This window comes from Nanorana parkeri, unplaced genomic scaffold (genome assembly GCF_000935625.1).
Source record: "Nanorana parkeri isolate BGI_ZX_2015 unplaced genomic scaffold, ASM93562v1 scaffold1040, whole genome shotgun sequence".
Lineage (NCBI taxonomy): Eukaryota > Metazoa > Chordata > Amphibia > Anura > Dicroglossidae > Nanorana > Nanorana parkeri.
Window position 1 is genome coordinate 553,622 of NW_017307308.1, and position 18,068 is coordinate 571,689.

General features: G+C 47.1%; 1 protein-coding gene across 1 annotated transcript in view; it reads left to right on the forward strand.

Moving 5' to 3' along the window:
* Positions 1 to 18,068, forward strand: part of BTBD9 (BTB domain containing 9) — a 143,064-nt gene that overhangs the window by 110,187 nt on the left and 14,809 nt on the right. The window contains exon 9 of the mRNA XM_018567386.1: positions 16,066 to 16,173. Coding sequence (XP_018422888.1) covers positions 16,066 to 16,173 — 108 coding nt within the window. The remainder of the gene's footprint in view (positions 1 to 16,065; positions 16,174 to 18,068) is intronic.

An 18,068-nucleotide genomic window follows, 5' to 3' on the forward strand; every position in this document is an offset into this window, starting at 1 on the left:
ATGAGCCCCCCCCCCCCCCCCTCTGGTGGCCTGTGTCTCCTACCATCTCCTTCCAGCTCTGCAGCATCCATCAGGCTTTTCATCGCTTTCAGGAGTCTTGGAGGTCTGTATCCCCATTGTGCACTATAGTTCCATCCTCCGACCCCTAGATCACTGCTGTGTCCTGCATTGATTTAGGGGTCGGAAGATGGAACTACCACAGCGGAAAAGAGGAGACCGAGGAAATGCTTCCTCCTGACTGCAGCCGACCGATGACATCATCTCCGCCTAGGCAGAGCCATTGGCTGGAGCTCAAGGATGGATTTAAAAAAATAAAAGGTGGAGCTTCACTGCAAAACATTTCACTGATGCTCTATATGACACAGCAGGGATTTCTTCATGCAAACTTGTAAATTTACTGATAGATCAAACGTACATTAAGCTTCTGTCCTATATCCGTAGTTTCCCTTTTGGGGGGTCTCTCGGGCTAGTTGCACACTGCGGTTATCTATCCTCGGCTCCTTCTGTAGGCACTCACGTTTTATGTCACCGCTGGCATGACAAGCTGCTTCTTTTAATGTCTGATCACAGCCCAGGCTATTAATGTTGCTTGGCACCGTTTCACCAGACCAGCAAGATGGGCATCTTCCTTCTAATCAGTCGATCAGACGCCCGCGTCCCTGTCACTTCTAAAGCTCCCCGATCACATTGTACATCTGTTGATTTTAATTTTGCCTATCTTTTTTTTTGTCTTTGAAGACCCGAATCCGAAAAGCACGCAGCGAATCCTGCGATCAAAGCCGTCAAACGATGACAGGGCTGATTAGCTGGAAGCTCATTTGCATAGCATTTTGTCCGTGTTTTCACGCCTGTTATCTGCGTAAAGTTAGGAAACAGCTGACAGTCGTACACACAACGTCAACGGCTTAACTACATGCTGACTTATTTTTGATTCTTGATACACTATATTGCCATAAGTATTGGGGCGCCGACCTTTACACGCACATGTACTTTAATGACACCCCAGTCTTAGTCTGTAGGGTTCAATATTGGGTTGGCTCCGCCCTTTGCAGCTATAACAGCTTCAACTCTTCTGGGAAGGCGTCCGCAAGGTTTAGGAGTGTGTCTATGGGAACGTTGGAACATTTGTGAGGTCAGGGACTGATGTTAGACGAGGAGGCCGGGCTCGCAGTCTCCGCTCTAATTCATCCCAAAGGTGTTCTATGGGGTTGAGGTCAGGACTCTGTGCAGGCCAGTCAAGTTCCTCCGCCTCAATCTCCCCCATCTATGTCTTTATGGACCTTGCTTTGTGCCCTGGTGCGCAGTCATGTTGGAACAGGAAGGGTCCGTCCCCCCAACTGTTCCCACAAAGTTGGGAACATGAAATTGGTGTTGCCTCTCTTCCTGCTCCATGGTGAGGCTTCTCTTCCTGCTCCCTGGGGAGGCTTCTCTTCCTGCTCCCTGGGGAGGCTTCTCTTCCTGCTCCCTGGGGAGGCTTCTCTTCCTGCTCCCTGGGGAGGCTTCTCTTCCTGCTCCCTGGGGAGGCTTCTCTTCCTGCTCCCTGGGGAGGCTTCTCTTCCTGCTCCCTGGGGAGGCTTCTCTTCCTGCTCCCTGGGGAGGCTTCTCTTCCTGCTCCCTGGGGAGGCTTCTCTTCCTGCTCCCTGGGGAGGCTTCTCTTCCTGCTCCCTGGGGAGGCTTCTCTTCCTGCTCCCTGGGGAGGCTTCTCTTCCTGCTCCCTGGGGAGGCTTCTCTTCCTGCTCCCTGGGGAGGCTTCTCTTCCTGCTCCCTGGGGAGGCTTCTCTTCCTGCTCCCTGGGGAGGCTTCTCTTCCTGCTCCCTGGGGAGGCTTCTCTTCCTGCTCCCTGGGGAGGCTTCTCTTCCTGCTCCCTGGGGAGGCTTCTCTTCCTGCTCCCTGGGGAGGCTTCTCTTCCTGCTCCCTGGGGAGGCTTCTCTTCCTGCTCCCTGGGGAGGCTTCTCTTCCTGCTCCCTGGGGAGGCTTCTCTTCCTGCTCCCTGGGGAGGCTTCTCTTCCTGCTCCCTGGGGAGGCTTCTCTTCCTGCTCCCTGGGGAGGCTTCTCTTCCTGCTCCCTGGGGAGGCTTCTCTTCCTGCTCCCTGGGGAGGCTTCTCTTCCTGCTCCCTGGGGAGGCTTCTCTTCCTGCTCCCTGGGGAGGCTTCTCTTCCTGCTCCCTGGGGAGGCTTCTCTTCCTGCTCCCTGGGGAGGCTTCTCTTCCTGCTCCCTGGGGAGGCTTCTCTTCCTGCTCCCTGGGGAGGCTTCTCTTCCTGCTCCCTGGGGAGGCTTCTCTTCCTGCTCCCTGGGGAGGCTTCTCTTCCTGCTCCCTGGGGAGGCTTCTCTTCCTGCTCCCTGGGGAGGCTTCTCTTCCTGCTCCCTGGGGAGGCTTCTCTTCCTGCTCCCTGGGGAGGCTTCTCTTCCTGCTCCCTGGGGAGGCTTCTCTTCCTGCTCCCTGGGGAGGCTTCTCTTCCTGCTCCCTGGGGAGGCTTCTCTTCCTGCTCCCTGGGGAGGCTTCTCTTCCTGCTCCCTGGGGAGGCTTCTCTTCCTGCTCCCTGGGGAGGCTTCTCTTCCTGCTCCCTGGGGAGGCTTCTCTTCCTGCTCCCTGGGGAGGCTTCTCTTCCTGCTCCCTGGGGAGGCTTCTCTTCCTGCTCCCTGGGGAGGCTTCTCTTCCTGCTCCCTGGGGAGGCTTCTCTTCCTGCTCCCTGGGGAGGCTTCTCTTCCTGCTCCCTGGGGAGGCTTCTCTTCCTGCTCCCTGGGGAGGCTTCTCTTCCTGCTCCCTGGGGAGGCTTCTCTTCCTGCTCCCTGGGGAGGCTTCTCTTCCTGCTCCCTGGGGAGGCTTCTCTTCCTGCTCCCTGGGGAGGCTTCTCTTCCTGCTCCCTGGGGAGGCTTCTCTTCCTGCTCCCTGGGGAGGCTTCTCTTCCTGCTCCCTGGGGAGGCTTCTCTTCCTGCTCCCTGGGGAGGCTTCTCTTCCTGCTCCCTGGGGAGGCTTCTCTTCCTGCTCCCTGGGGAGGCTTCTCTTCCTGCTCCCTGGGGAGGCTTCTCTTCCTGCTCCCTGGGGAGGCTTCTCTTCCTGCTCCCTGGGGAGGCTTCTCTTCCTGCTCCCTGGGGAGGCTTCTCTTCCTGCTCCCATGGTGAGGCTTCTCTTCTGCTCCTTGGCGATGCCTCTCTTCCTGCTCCATGACAGTTTGGGTAATGGCAACAGGCTTCTTGTTTTGTGATGGCATGTCTATAGGTGTGTATACACCACCAGTTGTATGTACACACAGGCGTTGAGTGTTCTTACACAAAGACATTCCAGTTATTGGCTACTTTGTGATTGGAAAACTTCAGAATCTGACCTCTGATTTCCCCCGCACTGCCAATAGCGTTTCCGTGAATTACCTTTTGCGCTCTTCCTTCACAGTGTTGGGTAGAAAATTCTCTCCTGATCACAATGTTCTTTCCAGAGAAGAGTAGACACCAAACACAAAAATGATGAACGCGGGTCACAACTGTTGACAAGAAGAGTAAGTGGAAACCGTTTTAAAAGGTCAGTTTCCCGTTGTTGCTCGTAGATTTAAAAAGGAACTAAACCTAAAAAATAAGAAAAAATGTGATAGCTGTTTAGAGTTTTTTTGGTTGGAGGACTTTATAGGGTCTATATATAAACAATGGGGGGAATTTATCAAAACTGGAGCAGACAAAATCTGAAGCGGATTTGCACTGCAGCCAATCAGCTTCTCTCTCTCATTTTCAAATCCTACCTGAGCAAATTGAAGAGAGAAGCTGATTGGTTGTTATGGGCAACTGCTCCAGATTCTGTTTGCTTCCGTTTTTTATAAATTCCCCCCAATGTATTCATGCAGCATTACATTCGAACTGGGAAAAATATATTAAGAAGGGCCCTGTGAATATCTGTAAACATTCCTTTTTGGGTGAATGATGCCAAACAACAAATGTTAATATATTTTTCCCAGTTCGAATGTAATGTTGTAAATATATCTTTTGGCCACTGGATGAAGTTTACCAGTTTGAATGTAGTGTGTTGTTGTAATACATTATGGCCACTAGATGGAGCTGAGCAGCATAGGTAATACATACTTACACCCTATGCTCCTCAGATTCATAAGTATTTATGCCTAATGCTCATCAGCGCCATCGAATGGCCATAATGTATTTTTACAACAACACTACATTCGAACTGGGAAACTCCATCTAGTGGCTGTAATGCCCTATTACAACACTACATTCAAACTAGGTAAATATATTAAAGTAGTATTAAACTCTCAAACCTCCCATTAATGATGAATAAAGATCAAACAAATATACATTTCCCAGCAAAGTGTTACATTTTTACCCAAGCACTTATGTTTCCGAACAGCTCCAACTCTCTCAGCACCATTTCCCTGAACTTCCTGTCCAGTGCAAGCTCACAAGGGACAGAGCAGTCTCCAGCAGCCATCCATCTACAAGCTGCGAGGAAGAAGGAGGAGAAGGGAGCAAGGGGGAGAGGTGTGGCTTGCCTTGCTGTGTGTTTGTGGAGACATATACAGCTTACTAGGACACACAAGGGTTGCGCCATAGAACCCTACAAGGGAAAGCAGCCACCTTAAAACAGGATATCGGGGCCAGTGCTCAGGGGGACCAGCTGATTCTGCAGAAAACTAAAGTGTTTATCCATTGGAAGTAATTTAATCCGCATTTGAAATGGTGTAAAAAACTTTAGACTTTAATATCACTTTGAGAACATTCATTATTGGCATTATTCGCCCAAAATTTACATTTACAGATATTTGCAGAATGAAGAGCCCTGCTAATCTTAAATACATCCCTATAGGTAAAAAAAAACTAATTTACCCATTACATTTTCTGTTGTATATGCTGCCTGCGTGTGCACTCCCAGCATCTGTAGATAAAATGTAGGAAGATATAGGGAGGTTATTCACAAAGCTGCCGAAGGCAGCCAAGTGAATAACCCAGCCGAAGTGAAGTGAGCCTAACAACGTTCGGCTATTCACTCTGGCTCAGTACGGCTGAAATCAGCCATGCATTGGCTGCCTTTGGTCAGTTGAACATGCTCTGCATGTTTGGCTAAGCCGAAGTGCAGACGGAGTTCGACTCAGCTGATCCAACGCTCCGGCAGCTCACTTGCTGACGTTCGCCCCTATTCTCATGGAGGCCGAATAGCAGTGAGTGAATGCGGCATTCGGCTTGGCTATTCTGCTTGATTCCTCTGAGGTACCCAGCAGAATATAAAATAGGAAAAAATAAATAAAATAAACATATTTTAAAGAAAAAAAAGCTCTTCAGCCAAACTCCTTCAGCCGAAGTGCAGAAGGACTTCGACTCAGCCGATCCAACATCTGGATCGGCTGACCCGAAGCTCCGGCAGCTTTGTCGGTGCCGTTCATCCCTATTCTAATATTGGCCGAACGGCAGTAAGTGATATATAGGGGCCAAGCGGCATTCGGCTCAGCTATTCTGCTCGGCACCTCTGAGGTACCGAGCAGAATAGAAAATAAGTGAAAAGAATGACCACATGCGACCGACTCCCGCCGCATAATGAAGCATCTGTCAAATGCCGGCAAAAGAAAAACAGCGGTGACAGCTAGCTCCGCCCAACTATTTCCTATTGGCCTGCACCTGCCAGAGTCTTCTAGCAGGTCCCGGCCAATGAATAACAACTGGGTGCCCACTTGTTGTTTAATGACAGATCAGCGTCCCCAGGCCATTTAGGGACGCTGATCTGTCATTACAACTGGGATCATAGCTGGCTCCGCCCAGCTGTCATTTGCGTTGAGAACGGCTGGCCCTTCAGCAGGCCATTCTCCCCGCTTCGGCTGTCACTTCGGCTCAGTCGAGCTGAAGCATATGCCTTCGGCTGCTGTACGGGCTATTGTGAATAGCCGCACAGCAGCCCTTCGGTTCGATTGAACCGAAGGGCTCCGGCGGCCAAAGAGAGCCGAAGGATCAGCCGAAGCCACGGCTGGATCCTTCGTTTTTTTTAGTAAATACCCCCCATAATATTCACCATCAACATATAGCTGCCACTTGCAGTACTTCTTTTCCACCACTAGATGTCCTCCATCCTGTGTGATTATTGCACCGTACCATGCAATTGCACCTACTGTTCGTTCTGGTGTGGGGGGTGCGTTGCCATTCATTTGAATGGCACCTCCCAGCCACAGTTCGATAGCCCACACCTTAATGCCATGCGTTCCAGTGAGGTGCAACTTGGGTCACGACTTGATGACCAAGGGCAAATGTGGTTACTCAGGTTGAGAACAACTGCCATAAACTTAACCCATTATACACCATTATTAAGCTTCAAATCTCTGTGTCACTCAACGTTGTTTAGGGTCTTCTGCAGAATGGGTTTAATACCCATCATACCTGTACAGAAATATTCATTTTATAACTATTTTTGGGAGAGGGAACCCTTCAATCTCTTATTGGAGAAGACTCTTTGTAAGGAAACCCTCCTACTGGTGGAAGTTCTCACCATAGTTATTACAACACTAGTACACTAGCCCAAGAACTGTTTTTAATTGCTCGGATGACACAAAGTTCATCACTTGTTTAGAAGAGAAAATCCAATTAGTTGTAATCTACATTCAATGGGGACGTTTTCCAGAGGGCAGAGGCAGGAAAGGATACAAATTAAATAGCATTGTGCCGTTTAGTAATAAATTATATTTCAGCAGCAGATGATTGTGGACTTGCTTAGTGCATTACCTGTGTGCCGCGTTCCTCTTCCATTTCATCACATAATCCTGAACAAGTGTAAAACTGATGTGCAGAGTACAAGAAAGACGGAAAAATAATGACGTTCCCATTTAGGAACTTCATTTTCTTCTGCTAGTCAGTGTGCAGCTGGAAATCTTTCTTCTGTTTACAAGTCCCGCCATTGCTCCTCTGACAAGGAACATGGGCTTTTCACCTTGGCTGGTCCTTGCTGCCACCTACAGGGACTTAGTCACCTCCAGCCTTTTACCTCTCCTGCTTTCAGCAGCTGGTTTGAATGGGCAATTTTTTTTTTTTACTTGGCGTCGTAAATTAGGTTGCCTCAGTGTAGCAGCACAAGGTGTCAGATCCCAAGGAACATGGGCTTTTTTTTTTACTTTGGCTGATCTTTGCTGCCACCTACAATGACTGTCACCTTCAGCCTTTAGGCCCCATTCACACACGAATCGGCCTGCTCTGTGCTGCGTGCGGGGCCGTACCAAGCAGCTGCCGGGAAGGACAGGTGCTGCGTGTGATTAGTACGCAGCCCTCGTCCTTCTCTATGGGGCTACGCAGCCGTACGCCCCCCTACGGTGACCCGCCCAGCACGTCCGTAGGGGTGCGGGTGAGCGTGTTCCTACGCCGCCGGAATGGATCCTGTATGCGTCCCGGCCAGAAAACCCGCACCCCTATGGACCTGCAGTTGAGGTGAGCGTAGGGGGGCATACGGCCGCGTAGCCCCATAGAGAAGGACGAGGGCTGCGTACTAATCACACGCAGCACCTGTCCTTCCCGGGAGCTGCTGGAGTACGGACCCGCACACAGCACGGAGCTGTACGTGCAGGCCGATTCGTGTGCTTTCAGCAGCTGGTTTATGAGTGCCCAAGTTTTTTACTTGGTGTCTTATATTAGGTTGTTAGATAGAAAAAAACTGTGCTAGGAATCAAATAACACTCTTAAGAGCAGCTGTGCTTAATAGGCGAGTACACCAAAAATAAGAAAAAAGGAAAATAGCACTGCGCTTCAAACTCAAAAAATATTCCTAAAATGTGAGAAAAATTGTATGAAATGTGAAATTGTCACAAAGTGATAAACAATTTTGTGTCATACACAACACCTGTGTTGCACAATGCCTGTGCTGATGATAGTGAAGAAAAAGCTCTAGGTCTAATGGTCTAGACACTATAAACCATAATAAACATAGAAAACAAAATGTGCTAGTACATCTCATAAATTGTGTACATATAGAAAATCCTATATTAAATCTCACAAGTGATGTACAACTCCCACTTAATCTACATAACCACATGTAAAGTCCATTACTTCTGGATACAATAAAGTCCTTGAAATATGTGAGGATATATCTTCCAACTTTTATAATCAACACCAGGTCAGTGAATGCATCAACAATTGGTGAATCAGTGCTCTCCAGTCTCCACCGTGCTCAAAGATAAGATCTGGCCGCACTCACCGACTCCTATTGCTCACCATATTTCAGATGAACAATTAGCGCTTTGTTGATATATATATATATAACCAAATCCTCTCCTTTGTTTTTAATCTGACAATAAATTGGGGTAGATTCCTCCCAACTCTGGCTTATCTTTCCAAAACCGGTGTAACACTATTCCTCCATCTTCCACCTTCTCTTGTGCTCAGAGAGAAATAATCAAATAAAATTAGGTTGCCTCAGTGTAGCAGCACAAGGTGTGCGATTCCCAAGCACAAAGCGAGCGTTACCGCTGTATCAGGGCTCTGCAGATCTCGATGGAATAACAGTTCTGAGGTGGCCTGCAATGCCCTCTTCCCCGTTAGGGATCTGACACCCAACAGCCAGGATCGTTGTCTTCTACTTAAAGGAGAAATATGGGGTTAAGGCTTTTCCCCATAGTTCTCTTTAGGGTAACAGGAGGACACAAACTAGCGTCATCCCGTCACCCTAGGCTCAGTATACCGCCAGCTGCTGCTCGCGGTATACTGAGACGCCGTAGCAGAAGCGGATCCCGACAATTATCTAGAGGCAGAGCCAGCTGTACCCGTCCCCTCCCCCGTCCGATCCGCCAGTCAGCGCTGGTGGAGGGGGGAATCCAGCCCCTCCCCTGTCACGGCAGAGAGCCCTGACAGGATCGAGAGGTGAGCGAATGCCGGTATGTGTTCGCTCACCTCCCGATCTACTGAGCCGACATGTGACAGTCTCATTGTCACAGGTCGGCTAGAACTATGAGGTGAGTGAAAAGCACCCCCCTCATAGTTCTCCTTTAAGTCCACACACTCCTCTGACTCTCCCTTAGCTCCGTCAGCTGTAGCCCCCTCTTCTACATTATCCAAGAAGGAGTTCCCTACAATTGTGCTAGAATGTAGGGACTAACTTTTCAACTATGATTGCTGGCTCAGAACACAGAGCCAATAAACATTCTTCTACTTCTTCTACAGAATCTTTATCTGAGATTCCTGCAGCTGTAGGGTCTTCTGAAGCTTTTTACACCTCAGCTGGTCCTTGCTGCCACATACAGTGACCTAAGCGCCTCCAGCTTTACCTCTCCTGCTTTTAGCAGCTGGTTTCTGAGTACCCAACGTTGTTGACTTGGTGACTTAAATTAAGTTGCCTCAGTTTAACAACGCAACGTGTCAGATCCCAAACGCAAAGCAAGCAGTGCCAATGTATCAGGCCTCTGCAGCTCTCGATGCACTAACAGGTCTGGAGTGGCCTGCATTGTCCTTCCACAGGGGCCTGACACCAACAGCCTGGATCATTGTTCCCTACTTGAGTCCACACACTCCTGAGTCTCCCTTAGCTCCGTCAGCTGTAGCCCCCTCTTCTACATTATCCAGGGAGGAGTTCCCTGCAGTTATACTAGAATTTATGGACTCAATTTAAACTATGATTGCGGACTCAGCACACAGAGACCGTAAGCATTCTTCTACATCTTCTTTTACAGAATCTTTATCTGACATTCCTGCAGCTCTCAGGAACTCTGAGCCTTCTGCTGCAGACGTGCTGTCAGATGGAGAGTCTCCTAAATCTATTTTGGATGAGTTTGTGCCCGATCAGCTGATTATAGCTCCCAAACTTAAAGGTACTATAAGAGTTCTTATGGACACGTTGTGAGTCTGCTTTAACTGAAACAGCGCGTGGCTGATACTAATGCTGTTTTACTAGTCTGAGCCTTGAGGGCCATAAAATGATCACAGATTTTCCTTTGTTGAACATGTTGTGTATTGAGAAATCTTGATAAATTATTCACTCCTCCAAAATATTTTACTAGGCTGTCCCCACTGTGGATTGGGCTATATTTTTCTACTCTCCTTACTCACCATTCAGCCATAGAGTGCTTAGAGCTTATGCCTGCAGCCCTACTCTATTGTACAGAAGGGTTAGTAGATATTGCCTGTCCCATTTCCCGCATGAGTCTCCTTTCTGAGCAAAACTCTGACGAAAATGTCTGTGGAACAGCAGTGTAAGAAACACTTGCTGTGCGTGCCTTTGGATGGTGAAAGTATGTTTGGTGCAACTTTAGACAGCTTTATAAAGGACGTTACTGATCGTTAGATTACTCATTTGCCCCAACAGAAGAAGCATAGGCCTCAGTCTTAGAAGGCTCCCCTCTCCTTTTGCCGTGGGCACACCCTACCAGTTTGTAGCTGTTCCATTTGTCTGTCTTGCTTATCCCCAGTGTTCACCAAGATATTGGCGCCAGTTCTACCCTTACTTCACTCCTACGGCATTCCCATTGTGGTTTAGCTAGACGATCTCCTGCTTTCAGGAACAGTCCCCATAAGTGTTTCCTTACTGTTGCCCACCCCTCACTTGGACTGCTTTTGGACATTCTAATCCTGTGTTCCTTAATGAACGAGAAAGAAAACAGGGTTTTTGTACTTACCATAAAATCTGTTCATTAAAGTGACATTAAAGTCAAACTTTTTTTCCCCCCTTCCCAACCCTGCTGTAGGGACTTACCTTAAATGATGTCTCTTAATCCGATCATCTTCTACTTTCCTGGTAGTTTTTAGCTGTCCCTCCAGTGCTGGTGCGGGTTTCCGATCCAGCGCTGACTCCTCTGTCCTCCTCTTCTCTCATGTCCCACGGTGTCTGTGCGGGCGCACGCTGCTCCATAGACTTACCTTGTGTCTCTCCTCGTCTCCCGGCCGAAAATCTGAACTGTGCATGCGCCCGCCCCCAGATCCTTTTGTGGCCGCCCGATAAATTTTCAGATGTTCGGATGGGGGCTTGCGGCCGAGGCAGAGGTAAGTATTAACCCCTTGAAAAAGTTTAATAACCCTTTAAGTTCATTAAAAGACACAGGTCCCTCTGCTTGTGTTTCGTGGTCTACACCTATTACTGCTTTTATACAAAACTGAAGCATGCTGGGCGTGATATCGGTTATACATGGCTGGCCAACAGCTTTTTAATGTTCCCGTTGTCCAATTCCTCCTGTAGGCAACAGTACTGCCCAATTTACTCTGAATAACTGAATCCTGTGTCCCCTCACGGTAAGAAAAAAATCCTGTTTTATTCTCCGTTTGTTATTTTAAAAAAAACTAGAGTTTTAAGGAAGTAATCCACTTCAGAATTGGGGCGGATTACTTCCTCAAAGGCCATTGTTTTGTAGCTGTAACATGCCATGCGTTTTGAATGCCTAACTGATGCACCTGCATTGTAGCACACCAGAATTTACAGCAACGTGCTCAGTAGAATGCTGCTTCAGAAGAAATAGAGCAGATCTGAGTTTTCTTTGCCTTGGCAGTCCGTTTACATAAATTGAGAAACATGAAGTAAACTTGCAGACTGATAACAGTAAAAGGACTCTTTAATATAGTAGCCTGGCAGGTTGTTTGTCAGCTGCTGGTTGGAGCCAAGCCCTGATGAAGGGACTTCTGCAGTGTACTCGGTGTACAGTTGTATACAATCTTCCTTCAGATTTTACATTCAAATAAAATTGTATCTGGACTTTATCATCACTCTGTGGTGCTTAAATTCTAAGCTCACCCGTCTCTGTTAAAGCTTTAGGTGATTGTGGAATCCCTTCATGATGCTGAACCCGCCCACCCAGTGTCCAGACACAATAGATTTTAGCATCTCCACAGTCTTGGACAATAAAAAGTTTAGTGATCCTGCACCATCCACCCACCCCTCAAGCATTTAAAGGGTTATTAAACTCTCAGCCATTTTTGCATATATTTACTGCTAGCAAGCAGTAGATATATGCAAAAACATTTTTAAAAAAGAGGTTTAAACTTACCTGTGAGGAATCTGACACCATGCCTGATGAATAGCACTGTCCAGTTCTGTGAGATTTGATGGTTGTGGAACCTGCTGCCTGATGGCTCTTTCAACTTCGTCCCACAAATGCTCAATTGGATTGAGATCTGGTGATTGTGGGGGCCACCTAAGCAAGGAAAATTCTCCCTCATGTTCTTGAAACCATTCCTGCACAATACGAGCACCGTGGCATGGCACATTGTCTTGTTGGAAGAAGCCATCTCCATTGGGATACGCCATCAACATGATCGGATGAACTTGATCAGCAACGATACTTTGGTATGTTGTGCTATTCAGACGTTGTTCCACACGAATTAAAGGGCCCAAATCATGCCAGGAAAACATGCCCCAAACCATAACACTGCCCCCACCAGCTTGAAGGGTTGTACTCATGCATGTGGGGTGCATACTTTCATGCTGTTTCCGCCAAATTCTCACTCTGCCATCTGCATGATGCAACTGGAAACGTGATTCATTGGGCCACATTACTTTTTTCCAATGCTCCACTGTCCAATCCTTGTGTTCCTGTGTGAATTAGAGACGCTTTATCTTGTTAACGGCAGACAGCAAAGGTGTTGGAACAGGCCTTCGTCTTCCATATCCCATACGATGCAGTGTACGGCGAACAGTGCGTTCAGAGATCATTTGAGAGGATCCCTGATTAAGATCTGCAGTCATTTGATGCACTGTTGCCCTTCTGTTGTCTTGTACCAGTCTTGCCACTCTCCATTCTGCCCTAACTGACTAGTCTCTGACGGCCACAATTCGCATGTTCAGACCCAGATTTTCGGCTGACAGTCCGGTCTTTAAACACTTTAACACCAGCTGCTCTTGAACATTTAATGAATTCTGCTGTTTTGCTGATACTCGCTCCATGGCTCCGAGCGCCAACAATCATCCCGCGTTCAAAGGCTGTTAAATCGCGTTGTTTCCCCCGTATCTTCAGAAACAAATCACTTCTACTGTCGTGGTAAACAACCTGCTTCCCTATTTATAATGGTCTGGCCCTCTAGCAACTTCAGCGCCAAATTATAGCTAATTTGCCTACAAACGTCAGGTGGTCATAATAATCTGGCCACTAATTGTATATCTCCATCCTTAAGTAAGTAAGTGGTCAAATCTCGACCTTTGCCACTCTGTAGGTCCTCCCGGGCAAAACTTACATAAACCTCCTGTGGGTAGATGAGAAGGAAGGGAGCAAATGAACAGTGTATAAACCGCAATGGGGATGGTGGGGTTGGTTACTTTGCCATGAATTTTGGTGAAGGTATAGGTGGTCTTAAATCTGCACATGTGTACTAGTTCATAAAATGTAGCTCCAGTCAGAATGTTTGTTTGTTTTTCTTTAATTTTGGATAGTGCAGGTTCCCCAATTACTGAGACTCTCCTTCAAACCTCTGCACAGGCTGATGACGGCACGGTTGTTGTTCCAGCAGCGCTGACACTCTGATCACATCTTCACATCCCTTTTCCCATCATGCAGCTAGAAGTAAAACATAAAATTCCTTTTGTGCTGCTGATGATTTTTAAGCAACTTGTCACCGAGCACAATTAGCTTCAGGGAGCAACTCCCCTCTAATCGATGACACGCTTCGACTTCCAGGCTTATTTATGAAATATGTAAGCAAAATGACTGACGTTAATCCATTTTCAATAAGATTCGCAGCTGCAAAGTGTAATTTGATATTGAACTCAGCAGGGTGAAATGCATTCAATTCAAAACGCATTTCTTCATCTCTCAAATCACGCCTGGCTTAACTTAAAGGAACGTTACAGCTTGATCGGGAGCCCTTTAGATTTATGTTAATGCCAGGGGTCTTACTTACATGCCCTGGGGCAAAACCTAAATGGCGCCACACTGATGCCGCCTACAACTGCTACTTAAAGGCAAACTGATGAAGCTGTGCCAAGACAGGGAAGGCAAAGAGTAACGGACTAGTCAGTGGTTTTGCCTGTGGTCTCCATTAAGCTGGTCTTTTCCCCATTACTGACTCACCATGCCTTGTTCTGCACTGTGTCTCTGTGTGGAGGTGGCCATCTTGGTAGAGGCAGGACTTTTCCTCCTGATGACTGGTGAGGGAATGGTCAAGAAGCAGCAGGAAAGGTGGAGGAAGCACAAATCCACAGAATGGATGAAGCTGAAGTAGGGAGATCCTTGCACTGCAGCTCCTGAGGTACAGCTTCCTCTCCAGCAAGGAGAACTGTGATTAGCACAGTAGTGGCATCACCAAATCTCACCCCAAATTGATGAGGCTAGCAGTCAGAGGCAGCAGTGCCTTATATTAGCCTTTCTCAACCAGTGTGCCATTGCACCGGGGTGCCTTCTATCTTCAGGGGTGCCTCAAAATGTTTGCTCAGCATCATGTCTTTCCATGTTGCAGGCAAGCTTCTGATGTGAAGGTTGGTTCTCATGTAAAGAGTGAGCTCCTAGTGTGAGAGGGGGCACTTTGATGTGAAGGAGGGGTCGTAATGTGAAATGGGGGACACTTTGAAGTAAAAGGAGGGAGCTCCTGATGTGAAAGGAACTCTCAATGTAAAGGGGTGCTCCTGATATAAAGGGTGACTCTAACGTGAAAGGGGAGATTCAGGTGTGAAGGAGGGCTCTAACATGATGGAGGAATCTGATTTAAAGGGGAACCCCATTTTTGTGTGTGTTTTTGCATTGGGTCCCCACTTCAATTCCATAGCAGGCCCCTATCTGGGATAACGGTCTAGTATGGATTTTGAAGAGGCCACACATTGTTTTTTACTTTTTTATTCTGGGGTGCCTTGAGATTTTGCATACTTTGAAAGGGCGCCGTGACTGTAAAAGGTTGAGAAGCTATTCCTTAGATGATCTCACACTGCATATATACAGCATAGGATACATAACAAGAGAGTCTAGGCACAGGGAGTGCTTTGCTTTCTTCAGAAGGAATTCAAGTTAATCTTCCAGGGTACTACTTAGGCACAGTTACCATCTCTACATCAATCCCTATAAGATAGCAAATCTTCCTTTTTCAATACAGCTCTGCTTTAAAGTAAAGCTTCAGCCAAACTTTTTCTGGTCTCAGCGATTATGGAGAAAGGTTTCAAAACCTGTTCTGGTTATTAGTTTTTTGATGCACTGTTAGTAATTTGATGCACTGTTCCCCTTCTGTTGTCTTGTACCCGTCTTGCCTCTCTCCGTTCTGCCCTAACATTGACTAGTCGCTGGCGGCCACAATTCGCACGTTCAGACCCAGATTTTCGGCTGACAGTCCAGTCTTTAAACACTTTAACAACAGCTGCTCTTGAACATGTAACGAATTCTGCTGTTTTGCTGATACTCGCTCCATGGCTCCGAGCGCCAACAATCATCCCACGTTCAAAGGCTGTTAAATCGCGTTGTTTCCCCAGATCTTCAGAAACAAATCACTTCTACTGTCGTGGTAAACAACCTGCTTCCCTATTTATAATGGTCTGGCCTCTAGCAACTTCAGCGCCAAATTATAACTAATTTGCCTACAAACGTCAGGTGGTCATAATAATCTGGCCACTCAGTGTTATATGTATTACAAGCAATTGTAACAGACATTTTTGTAAGACCCTTTTAATGTTTTTTTTAAACTATCAAATAAAACTATTTAAACTTCTCAATTGTGTCATTTGGTGCCTTAAAAACCCTTCTTCAATTTTTGTATATATCAAGAATTTGACACATTGCTTACTGATAATCAGCAGAAAGCACAGGAAGTTATCTTAATGAATTTCTGGCGGGAGGGACAGGTATTTTTTGCACTTCTCAAACAGAAGTAAAAGACTTTCGATCGTATATTTGACACACCAAATGGGAGGAAATAGGATAAATTAATTCTTGGGGTTTTCATAGAGAAAATCATCACTCTTCGGAGAGTTGTCACAATAACACTGATAAAAATGGGGTGTGGGGTTTATTTTCTATTTAATCAGACATAATTTATAAAGTGTACCCACAAATTTGAAGTGTTTGACCTGCCAGCATAGTTGTCATTCTCCTTAGCGGGCAAGTGAAAGTTTTTCCATGTAAAGTGATTTGCTGAGATTAGTTAGCATGTTTTTTTTTTGCATTTGCCCGGAGTTCTGCTTTAATTCTGATTTTCTTTTCTCCTCTCCAGGTTATTGTTGTGGGATTGCGATGATCGGAGTTACAGTTACTACGTCGAGGTGTCCCCCAACCAGCAGCAATGGACGATGGTCGCTGACCGGACAAAGGTCCCATGCAGGTGCGCTGACTTCCCATCATTTGTATTCCGACAACAGCTTGTCTTAAAGTGACACTCAGGAGCTAAATCTTAAAAATACATTCAAGTACCTGAACTATGAACAACAATGTATCTTATTTGTGTGTCACTCGGCTGTAGATCCTCCAATCATCTCTGAATTGGTGCTGACACGGTCCTTCCTTCTGGAGGGTGGCTACTTTTGTTCCCCATGGTCCCTGTGTGTGTTGTAAAGTAGCAACCGCTCCAAGATCACTCCATGATGGACTACAATCTCATGTTTAGTTTACTAATTGGTATTGACATTGTAGTCCATCACAGGAGAGAGCTTGAAGCTGGCTTCCCAGCCAATCAGCATCAAGCCAGCCAAACAGTATGGAGTCGGCCTCGCAGCCAATCATGAAGCCGGATTCCATGATGATTGGCCAGGAAGCCGACTTTCCAGCCAAACAGCATGGAGCTGGCTCGATGCATATTGGGAAGCCGGCAATCATCATAGAGACGGCTTGCTGGCTAATCAGCCAGCCGGGCGGCGAGTCATTGCCCGCCTCCCGGCTTCCTGATTGGCCGGGAAGCCAGCTCCATGTTTCCTCGCGGCCCTGCCAGTCAGAGGAAATCTCCCTCTGACTGGAAGTTCCGGTATCGGAGCATTTGGGCGCGTAAGAGTACGCGCCCAAATACTCAGTATGAGCACTGATACTAGTATTGGTGCATCCCTATTGTATATACAGTTTAACACGTCCAGTTTTATATTCTCTTTTGATTCTAAGCCCTGCTCCATAGAAGCTATGGTTGCAGTACTGCACGGATGATGGTCAAAAAGCCTAAAATAGCAGTTTGGAATAAATGGCTGTATAATCTTAGGATATATATTGCACTATACCCCGGCGGTTCTGGATGTTTATCTAAATGATGGGACATAAAAGAATAATTTGCATGGCTCCGCCCACTGTCCTGACATGAGGAATAATCCTTATATTTTGGGATATGTGGTAGAATGAGATATGTAGACGGCTTTGCTGTGCTACTCACTGATTGGGTTGGGGGACTTTTTGAAGACCCTTCTCACTATTGCCTGAGGACACCTTCATGTCTCCTGTCACTCAGTGCTTCCTTGCACCTTACATAATCGGTCCCTGGTATCTCTAAGTTGACGTGTCTAGAATATCAGACATGAGAAGAAGACAAATAAAATATGACAGTAGTGTCTGAATGGGGCGAGTAGTAGAGATCTGCATCACTGGTAGTGTCCAAATGGGAGATTTCAGTTCGGGCCGATGACTGGTCGGCTCAGTCTTCCACCAGCTGTATACAGTATATCCCACAGCAGTATCACCCGGTTCCCAGGTCTGTTGTCAATGTGGAGTCTCACTCTTCTTGCTGCATATATGTTGAGGCCTCCTGCACACAGCTCCTAGGAAGCTGGTGGTAAAAGTCTGGGCCTAGTGGGGAGATCTATGCACTGGAAATGTCTGTGAAATGTCCGAAAACTCCTGCCGCAGTGTCAGTTTAGCCCCCCTGTCCCCCATCCGTCCCTCACTTTGAATTGCGTCATGTACCCTTCACATCGCTTTGTTCTTCCTCCTCGGTTGGACATCACTTAGCTCTTATTAGACGATGTTTAATTCCAGCGCGGCGGAGAGCACGCCGATAAAGGTTACGTTGGCTTGATGGGCGCCGGCTGATGTCACGGTGACAGTAAAGAACCGCTTGTCAAAACCCAGGAAAAGAGGAACTTGTTATTCTGCTCTCTGGGCTGATGTAGGGAAAGCGTCATCTGTATTAATAATTCACTCGCCAGGAGCCTGCGCCGAGCACCGGCTGTCCGCAAATCCGGAGGAGAACGCCATCTCGCTGCCTCCCTAGTAGAAGGCAATTAGTGTTATGCGCGCTGATGT